Source organism: Acinonyx jubatus, chromosome X, assembly GCF_027475565.1.
Source record: "Acinonyx jubatus isolate Ajub_Pintada_27869175 chromosome X, VMU_Ajub_asm_v1.0, whole genome shotgun sequence".
NCBI classification, from domain to species: Eukaryota; Metazoa; Chordata; class Mammalia; order Carnivora; family Felidae; genus Acinonyx; species Acinonyx jubatus.
In genome coordinates, this window is record NC_069389.1 from 107,909,840 (window position 1) to 107,920,706 (window position 10,867).

General features: G+C 39.4%; 1 protein-coding gene across 4 annotated transcripts in view; it reads left to right on the forward strand.

Moving 5' to 3' along the window:
- The window catches only part of PHF6 (PHD finger protein 6), a 49,465-nt gene extending 44,409 nt beyond the window's left edge, over positions 1-5,056 (forward strand). For 2 of the 4 annotated variants that reach the window (XM_027054397.2, XM_053201706.1), the window contains exons 10-11: positions 1,416-1,545; positions 1,873-5,056. In XM_027054397.2, coding sequence (XP_026910198.1) covers positions 1,416-1,545 — 130 coding nt within the window. In that variant the 3' untranslated portion in view covers positions 1,873-5,056. Of the gene's footprint in view, positions 1-1,415 lie in introns of all 4 variants that reach the window. The other 2 variants (XM_027054398.2, XM_053201705.1) reach the window with 2 other exon arrangements.
- The last annotated feature ends 5,811 nt before the right edge of the window (positions 5,057-10,867 follow it).

The following is a 10,867-nucleotide window of genomic DNA, read 5'->3' on the forward strand; positions in this document are numbered from 1 at the left end:
ATTCTCCGTAGTTCTTTGGAAGTAACTGAAAATATTTTAAGAATAAAAAAATAAGCAAAACTAGGTCAGAAGTCAGTTGCTCCCCACCCTCCCCTCTGCCTTTAATTCTACTCACATGTTAGACACTCCTCATGTTAAACCAAGTTTTAGATCCTTTGTGTCAGAAGGATTCCTATAGGAATGTCTTATCTGTTGCTGACCACAAGAGGGCACTCACTGAACATTTTTAAAGCATTGTTCCATCTTGTCATCTTGTATATGTAATTGACTTAAAACTGAGCTCATATCAGCTCACCCACTGATTACAGTGGGGCGGTTACCTATAAAACACAGATTTGGTGCTTATATGTTAGTTGGCCTCCCTAAACCCTTGTCCTAAGTAACTCACATTGCTATTTATTAAAAGCAATGAATGTCAAGTATACGGTGTATATTACCCACATAAAAGGTTGTCAGAACGGCCTAATGTCAAAGTATCACTCCAGAGGTACAAATCCTCTGGTTTGAAAGGGGAAAACCTACCATCCCAGTGGAGAAATTTGGCCATCACCACCACTTAAACCAAGTGATCGAAAAGCATCACTGATAGTGGGGCATTCTGAAATTAACATTCCTCTTGAAGTACACAGGGTCACCTATCAAATATCCTGGACTAACAAAGAAAAAAGTTGAACCTACAGCTAAGCAAGCCCGTGGACCTTATTTCCAGTTTTATAGGAATCTGGAGTAAGAGAGAACCAATTGAAGCAGTGCCACAGTTAGACAAGGCCAGAGTGGTGTAGTTGAAAAGGTAGCTGGTGTAACTCTTTCCAAAAAGTGAGTGTCATGGGAAAGAGAGGTTGGAAGAGCCAGTCTAGATCAGGAGAGACCTAGCCAAACACAGGGCCTGGAAAACTGTTAGGGGGCTCACAAAGGTGTTCTAATGAAAGCCAGGACACGAGTGCTGGGAAGACATTTTGAGGAATTTGAATAAAAATGTTTCATGAAACACGAGCAAAAAGCAACAGTATATATAGAGTTTATATTGTTTCCTAAAATGTACTCTTACTACCTTTCTGAAACCTCGAGTTTGATTATTTCATCTGTATACCTGCAAGTTTGTATTTTCAAGTTGGCTGGAAGATTCATTTTTCATCTCGGTGGGCAGAATGAGGACTTGCCTCATCTTTGGGCATGTGTGACAACGTTTACCCTAAACCAGAGGTTTTATTTCCGATGAACTTGCATTATCTCATTAATAGAGTGCTTTCCTATCTTTCAGATAGAAATGGACCCGTAACTAATTGTAGAGTTTTTAGAAAGCATGGATGAGGAAACCTTTATTTTAAATGGGCACCAACCTCATCTGCTAATGGTGTAAATGTATTATCAGCAGTGACAAAACGTTTTGAGATTTTTATCTTTCATCATTGTAGACTATATTGTAAAAATCATAGTGGAAATGATGAGAGAGATGAAGAAGATGAGGAACGAGAGAGTAAAAGCCGGGGAAAAGTAGAAATTGACCAGCAGCAACTAACTCAGCAGCAACTTAATGGAAACTAGGTATGAACGTTACTTCTCTCGGATCTGTTGTCAGGATACAATACTCACTGATAAATAACATGTTGGAGTAATGGTATATGCAGTATGATTTTTTTAATGCTATTATGTTTAGTTAAGCATGTTCCTAGGATGCTAAAGGATTGTGTAGGCTTGCATAGTTTTTTTTAACTAGCTGATTTTGTACCAGTAAAACCAAGCTCTCCACTTTATCCATAAGTATAGTTGTAATGTCAAACCGATAAGATGTTCTCGCTCCTCAATAACATTATATTTATTGTGTTCCCCTCAAGCATCATATTTTACAATTTTTTATCATCTTTTGAACAGGTTCATGGGACAGAGTTAGAAAACTGGGAATTGAATAAGACATCCATAACTACTATGCTTTTTTCACTGTTTTCTAAAATCAAAAAGGGTTTGTAACTTTTTACTGCCCAACTCTTAGATCCTTCATTGAACCGCCTAAAAACGTCTTTTGTTTGTTTTATGAGCCTTCACTAGATGGCAGAATTTGACATGTTGCTATTACGTAGCTGTAGTTTGCAGTTTCTGGGAAGCAATTGAAACACTATTAACCCTGTGTTTAGTGTCGACAGTTAAAGCAGACATTGAAATGAAGTAAGCTGTATTTCTGGACTGAACAAAGTTCTACTGTTTAGAGTGTCTAAGTTTGTTTAGTGGATTCATACTCAAGGGAGAGCATAAGCAAATTTCACTTTACAGTGCAAACACGCCTCTGGTGGCGACACATGGGAATTTGTGCTTTTTTTTGTTTTGCTTTTTTTTTTTTTTTTTTCCCACACTCAAGTAATGGATACTAGAAATGAAGAGAAGCTTCTTTTTCTCTTGGCTTTGACAGCACATGCTAAAAATCTCTTCCAAGAAGTGTGCTAAAGCTTTTCATTTCGTCCCTGTTAAAGTTGTTCTCACTGACCAGCATGCACTCGGGCAACTGGTGATAAGTTATGAGCTCCGGTGCGCCTCTGCCAAACTTCTCTTGACAGTAAACCTCTTCTCTTATGTCATACAAAGAACTTCTAGCAAAATTATTGGATCCTCTCAAGTTGAAACTAACATTTGGCAACAGCAAATTGAACCTCTTTAAGATGTAAAGGGTTACCACTCACTAAGGACTTCAGCCACCATGTCGGAAATCGGTTCCTCTCAAGTGCCGTGTGGTGTGGAACACTTCATATACTGGCCCAGAGTATGTAAGGAGGTCTCATGTGCTGTAGGAGTCAAAAAACAGCCTGCAGAAAACAGTATTTATTTTTAATTTTGTGACCACTATTTTAAAAAAAAAATTATTTAATATTTTTAATGTTTTCGTTCATTGCTTTGCTCATCTATCAAATAGGCTTTCGTGCCCTCCTTTTCTTCTGGTAGGGCCTGGTGTTGTTTTTTCAATCATTGAAGTTGTTTTTCGAAGCCTAAGAACCCAGCTGTTCAGAAAGGATTTTCACACTGGCATTCCCAGCTCGTGATATTTTCTCCCACTTACCTGCTGAAGCACATTTATATATTTCTTTATGGCAAAACCAAAAAACTTTAGTTGTGGTCTGCCTAATATTACCATAGCACCTCAATATTCAAAGGTAGGGCTTCTGATTTCTGAATTATTAGTTAACCTACCACATTAAAGCAAATTAGCAAACAAGAAATACCGTGTTAACTTGACTGTGCATCGAGATATTCTGCAGCTTATGGAAAAGCATTTTTAAAATGTAACAGGTGGAAAATTACACTGTGCTTAATGACTGATTTTTTTTTTTTTAACCGCTAGTCCCTTAAGGTCACATTTGTCGAGTGTGTATTCACTTAAGTCAAGGGACTTGATGATTGCTTTATTTTAACCATCTTTTATTATTTTTAGAAGGAAACTAGCTTTAGTGGGGTTGCCCTATATGTTTTTCTCCTTTTGCTCTAAATATGCCATTGGGTGTTTTTGTTTTTTTTTTTATGTTGTGTGTATGTGATGAATTTTCAAAATTCACCATGACTTGAAGTGCAACGACAGATCTAGATGTTTGTTTACCAAGCTATGTGACTTTTCCCAAAGGATCTGTACTTTATTTCCTTACAACAGCTTGAAACCTGTTATTTTAAATCTTTGAATCACTGTGTCTTGATCATTTTTACATGGTGTGCCATACACTTACCCACGGAACAATAGAGCACCTTCATTTTTGGACAACTACTGTAATGATGTTCTTAGGAAAAATGGAAGGTGCCGGGGTAAACATGGCCAGTCGATGATCATATCATGGACTTCAAATACTTAGCTGTCAGTCGATGGATTTGCTATGTAATCAAGTGTATACCTTTGTATGGGTGTCTTCAACCCTTTCTCTGCCACTAGCAACCAGAATAGCACTTTACCTTTTGGTTGGCTAGAATAAGTGGCTGGCTACCTATCTTTCTCACTGTGGTGTGATTGGCTAAACAGTCTTTCATTAAAAGTTGAAATGAAATGTAAATTGAAGTCACATGAAAAATCACCTTTGGTTGTAAACCTCCGATACTTTGATTCTCCATCCATGTCTTCGTCACATGCTGAGTAAAAAGTGCCTTACAATGTAAAAATTGTACAGTACTTATGTTCCCAAGTAGCAGCATCATCTTCTGGGTAGTAATTACATTGTGGTATGAATATTTAGAAAAATGGACCTCAGCAGTGTATTTACTGTTCATCTCTTAAGTCCTTAACCGTAGTTTTAATAAGCATGACATTATTTGATAAGTATATAACACGTACGTCATTTCAAAAAATACTGCCATGACTGTCTTCTACGCATATTTTAGCTTGAAATTTTGAAGCGTCTTTTCTTTCCTTTTTTTTCCCCTCTGTTTTGTTTTGTTTTCGTTATTGATATTCAACAGTGTAATCTTTGCAAGCGTATATTGAAGATTATTCTGGAGCATTTATTGCCTTACCAGAACTGTTAGTAAGAAATGTTCTTTAGAGTAGAAAGATAGACTTGAGTTTCTATACTTTAATAAGAGCTCTTTGTTCCTGGGGGGAGGGGGAGGGGGTGTGAATTTTACTTTTCATCTCAATTTATTAAATACCCACAGCTGAAATACATTTTATTTCAAAGATCAGCAATTTTAGAATATCAGATAGTACTTGCTCAGGAGTACGTGCTACTCAAGATATTAAGAGAATAACAAGATATGTAGATCTACTGTTGAATCAGAATCTATGTACTTGAACAAATGTGTGAATCTTAAATATCTCAAAGAAAAAGAAAAGTGTTCTAGAATGTTGTTGCTTTTTTGAAAAGCACTAAAGGTTAGACCAAGGTATACAGTTTTGTTCTAACAGACATTTAGGTTAACTGTAAAGATAAGGAATGCATTATGGGTCAAAATCAAACATTCCTCTCATGTTATGTATATTTTGTTCCTGTTATATTGGCTTTATTTTCAAAATTGTAGTTTGTAGTATTAGTTTCCTTTTATTGGTATTCTTGCATATACTATTCATTCAATAAATGAGTTATGACTTTCATGTTTGTATGTATGTCTTTTTTGTCAAAGGGTATAATGAAGGGTATCATCTGTAGCAGCAGCAAGACTGTGTTCCCTTTAGTCTTCCTTCAAGACGAAATGCCCAGTTTGTTTAGTAACTTGTTAATAAAGAGAATGAGAGAGAACAAAAAGTGCATTTGAGTCCAGTTCAAGATTTCACAACATCAGAGTTTCATCAGGGAGCGAGACATCCGTCTTTCGAGTACAACGGAACTGTGTTACCCCTTGGTTCTTTTATTAGTAACAGGATTCGGGTACCTTTGGCTTGAATTGGGTCCTCTGGAAGCTAGTTCAAAGGGGATTTTGAAAAGAAGCCAAAACTCCTAGTGCGGTTTATCTGTTTGGTCATACGGAGGAGGATTAATATTTTTTATAAAGGCATTCCACCTTACAGGTTTCAATTGACTCCCTCTATCGTGGACGGCTTACTTCTTGTACAGTGCTTGGAGATTGAGGTAGTCGTATCCAGGGCAGAAATGAAAGTTTTAATTAGTGGAATGTGCTCATTCCATACACACAACTCCTAACCTGCATTCCTACTCTAGAGGAAAAATAAATTAGGGGCACCTGGGTGGCTCAGCCGGTTAAGCGTCCGACTTCAGCTCAGGTCATGATCTCATGTTTCCTGAGTTCGACTCCCACGTCGGGCTGTCTGCGGTCAGCGTGGCGTCTGCTTTGGATCCTCTGTCTCTGTCTCTGTCTCTGTCTCTGTCTCTGTCTCTCTCTCTGCTCCTCCCCCACTCTCTCTGTCTTTCTCTCTCAAAAATAAATAAATAACTTTTACACATTATGTAACAGGTCTGGTTAATGCTAGAACTATGGGATAGTGTACCTCACTGCAAATGTTACCTGGTATTACTCATCACACATGCATCCATGTGCCAACGTGTGTGTGTTTAAAATCCATTCTTTACTCTCATTTTGTTTTTTTAATTTTTTAACAAAAGATTTTATCTTTTTTACCACCATAAAAATATGGAGAAGGGGGTTATGTGGTTTTCTTTAGCTAACTGAAACTATTGACAGCTGGGGACTTTGGTGGGGGGAGTTCTGTTTTCTTTTTCCAGCTGCAGTCATCAGCAATTGCTCAGGTCGTTCCAAAGCGTAAACCTGGTAGAATTTTCTAGGAAAATTCTATGGCCAGCAAAATTCTATGGCCGGTCCATATTTTTAAGGGAAAACCGTCTATGTTTGTATATTAGAGTCCTCGGTTGCAGAGACAATGCTGCTTTATATATAAACCAATGTTACATAATTTTGCAATGTTGAGATAATGAAATATCTGGGCAGTTACCCAGTATATATAGATATCTATCTATCTAGGTATCTATCTATATATCTATATCTATCTATACATCTATCTATATATCTATATAGATATCTATATAGATCTATATCTATATAGATATATCTGTGGATATATCTGTAGATACAGATCTATATAGATATGTATCTATATCTATATATGTGTCTATACATATATGTATCTATATATATATACATACGTACATATATATATAAGGATATAAGGTAAAAATTTACTCTTGATTTTTATTCAGAAGATGAAAAACCTAAAGTGCCAGTTACTTATGAAAGTTAATGACAGCATTTAATGTGTGACCCTGTAGCAGACACGTTCTGCAACATGGTTAGTGGACTGAAGTCATTCAGACCTGGATCTTTGTCAAAAGATAGGAGGTCCATATACATCCAAATTATGCCTTCGTCTCTACCTCTCTGGCTATAAATGTGTTCTTATGCTGTGGGTGGAGGCAGTGCCAGGGAGATCGGGAAGGTGCAGCTGGGCAAAGAGCTAACTAGGTCTGCTGTGTGAAAGATAATGATCTACTAAACAGACTTAACATGGAAACGAAAATACTGTTTGAAGGGACAAACCTTTGAAATGGGACCCGAGAGAGAGAGAGAGAGAGAGAGAGAGCGCGTGCGTGCGAGAGTGTGCATATTCAAGGACGTGTGGGGGCGGGAAGGTAGAAGTAAACTTTAATATGGACATTGGATTTAGAGGTACTGAGTTTTTCTGTAAAGTGATTTGTACAAAAGGATGAGGCTTTTCCTTTTCTGAGTTTTTTTTTTTTTAAATCAGCTATTTACAAATTTTTTTTTATTTATTAAAGTCACACATCACCTTAAAAAGAAAATACTGACCCTTGCTACAATGTAGACGAACCTTGGAAACATAATGCTAACAAGCCCGGCACAAAGGATCACATATTGTATGATGACATTTACATGAAATGTCCAGAAGAGGCATATCCACAGAGACAGAATGCAGATTAGTGGTTACGGGGGAGATGCGGAGAGGGGGCCCTGGGAAGTGACTGTTACCAGGTGCTACAGGGTTTCTTTTGGGGGGATGCAAATGGCTGGATTAAGCAGCAGTGGTGGTTACACAATTTTGTGAATATACTAAAAACCATGAGTTCTACCCTTTGAAAGGGTGAGTTATATTTTATGAATTTTACTTCCATTTAAAAATAATACATAGTCATCGTACAAAATTAAAACCTACAAAGATCTATAGGGCAAAACGGGAAAATCCCCGTTCTCCACAAGTCTACTCCCCAGTATTTGACGTGTATCCCTCTAAATGCTTGTGTACATATATAACTTACATACTTCTTAGAGTAAATAGGATCATGCTATACACGCAGTTCTGCACCTGTCCTTTTCCTTTGAACAACTAGATTTCTCATGTTCTGTTTAGAGGCTCCGCTCCATTGCAGTGTGTGGCTGGACTGAAATTGTTCCGTCAGGTCTCACATACTTCTTCATGCCCTTATGAGGGGCGCATTTATTAGGCCAAATTTCCAGCAGTTTTAATAAAAATTGCCATCCAAAAAATTTGCACCAATTAAAAAGGTCATCTATAGGGATTAAGCTTCCCTGCTTTTCCACTCCAAAAGGAATGCCTTTTGTTTTTATTTATATTTTTTAACATTTATTCATTTTTGAGAGAGAAAAAGGCAGAGACAGAGCGTGAGTGGGGGAGGGGCAGAGAGAGAGGGAGACACAGAATCCGAAGCAGGCTCCAGGCTCCGAGGGGTCCGCACAGGGCCTGACGCGGGGCTCAAACTCACGAACTACGAAATTGTGACCTGAGCTGAAGTGGGCCACTCAACCGACTGAGCCACTCAGGTGCCCCGAGGAATGCGTTTTAATGGAAAGCGTTCTGGTACCTTCTTTTAAAAAACATGATACATGCCTTATAGAAAATTCTGTAGGGTCTTGATTTTGTGGTAAAGCCCATAGAGACTGTATCTCAAAGTAGAATATGGATTATTTGGGGGAAACCATCGATTAAGTCAAAAGGTTTTGTTTCATATGTATTAGTAACAGTAGTAATTGGTGAATCTTCTCCCTTCCTCCAGCTTTCTGAAAAGTAACAGATTGTTCATAGCTGTTCATTGTTGGCCAGATGGATCTGCTTCTCTGTATGTCCGGGGTCATGCGTGTCTTGCTTCAGTGCACTTGAAGGGGTCGTGTAGTGTTTCGTTGAAGAATTCCTATGACCTTTATGTGTCGTGATGGTTCTTACTCCCCAAATCATGAACGTGTCTAATGTCTAGTCAATTATGTACAAACAAGATGAAACCATTTGAACTTTTCACTTTTCAACTAGTTGTTTTGTCCTTGGATGAATAAACTGTAAGACAAACCAGAAAAATTGACTTGATATATCTGTATATAGATATATAGATGTATCTATAGATATCTGTATATAGATATCTATATCATGCTTTCAGCTCATTTGCAAAAAAAAAAAAAAAAAGATTGTTCTCACTTAAGAATTTCAAGCAAGTTACCTGCACGTCTGAAAATAAATTGTTGGTAAAAATAACACAAGTATTCAGTTATGCCGGTCAGTCAACATGCCGGTTGCTAAGTAAAGAATAAATTGAATGTAGTCAAAGATGATTGATACCACATGAAAACTAGTTTTTCCTAATTCTCAAAATCACATTTTGTGCTAATTGGGTATTTATGATATTAGCCAAACAACCATTTTATTTAAAAGGATTTAATCCTATGTGTAACCTTACACAAATAGTTTTTCAATATTTTACCAATAACCTTTGATCATGTTTCCTTCCACCCTTTTATTCATATATGTATGAAGTAATGAAGTCTTTAAAGAGGGGTAGCATTACAGAGTTCTTCTTGTAACTTTGAACTTCGGTGGTCATGGAGACTGCTATTATTTTCATTTCAGAGGTTAGCCAGACAATTTAACACAAAGGCTTATTTTCAAACATTCCTGATCCTAAAGCCCAAGTAGGCTTATGTTCTATATTTAGTATTGATTTAGTATTACCAGGAAGCAATCATTCTCCGGACCCTGGTTTCATATGTTCTCGGTTAGAGAGCAAGCACAAAAGATAAGCAGTTTCTGGAAAGTTTGCACATCACAGAGCTGGAATTTTGGCATTATCCTCAAATAGGACAGTCTTTCCGGACCTCCCTTAGAAGAGTTGTTCTTAAGCATTTCAGCCTATCCGTGTGCCCAGACCGCTCAGGGCGGCTATCCAGTATGCGGGGGTTGGGGGTGGGGACACAGGGAGAGGGGTTAAAGAAAACATATGTTGCTTAAGGGAAAGGCTTGGCAGCCTTCACGGCATTTCATAACCGGGGTCACTTCATTCCATGAAACTTGGAAATGCAGCTAGCCGTGGGCCACTTCCTAGAAAGATCGACACAGAACTTGGAACATTCCGCTTCCTTATTTTCTTCCTTTGATGCCCTCCTGGAAACGCTCTTCCCTTAATTCCCGTGATCTTCCCCCCCCCCCCCCCGCCCCATGAACGCTACTCCTTTCCTGACTATTCTCCCTAGCCTGATGTGAGTGTTCCACACTGTTCCAGTCTTTGCCCTCTCGTATTGTTCTCACTTATCACCGTGATCTGCTACAGCTGTCCGCCGTGTGTTCTGCTGATGAGGCCCCATCCCGGAGCACAGTCGGCTCCACCCGCTGAATAGCCTCCACCGTGTTCTCCCGGACACGTCTACCCGATCTGCTGGCTGCTCGGTGCGAGTCCCCCCCTGAGTTGTCCTCACCTGAGTTTTCTCTCTTTGTCAACGACGCCCTCAGTCGATAGGGCTACGGTTGGTCCACGTCAGCTTGCCAAGTTCGTCGCGATCTGTCGTTCGGTGCGAGTCCCCCCCTGAGTTGTCCTCACCTGAGTTTTCTCTCTTTGTCAACGACGCCCTCAGTCGATAGGGCTACGGTTGGTCCACGTCAGCTTGCCAAGTTCGTCGCGATCTGTCGTTCGGTGCGAGTCCCCCCCTGAGTTGTCCTCACCTGAGTTTTCTCTCTTTGTCAACGACGCCCTCAGTCGATAGGGCTACGGTTGGTCCACGTCAGCTTGCCAAGTTCGTCGCGATCTGTCGTTCTGCCTTTTGGATCCGTCCTCTCCATTCTTGCTGCTGACACACCAGTTTGGATTTTACTCGGCGTTCGCTTGTTGGTTTTTCCCTTTCCCCCTTTGCCCAGAATCCTAACTTCTGTTTCCACGGTGCACCCGTGTTCGTCAGACTCTTCGTTCCTTCGTTTTCTTGAGGGGGCAGTTCTTGGCCTCGCTCCCTCAGCGTCCTGCTTCTCTCAGTTCTCGGCCATCCTTTCGCCTCTCCCGTGCCTGGAGTTCAGTCTACTGTTCCATCTGGGAAAGGTGACCCACTAGAGGTGGTGGCAACAGCGTGGACCGGTGCCACGACAGATATTGGTGTTTCATCTCAGGTTCTCCACATTGGTCTTCAGTCCTTTTTACTTAACTGT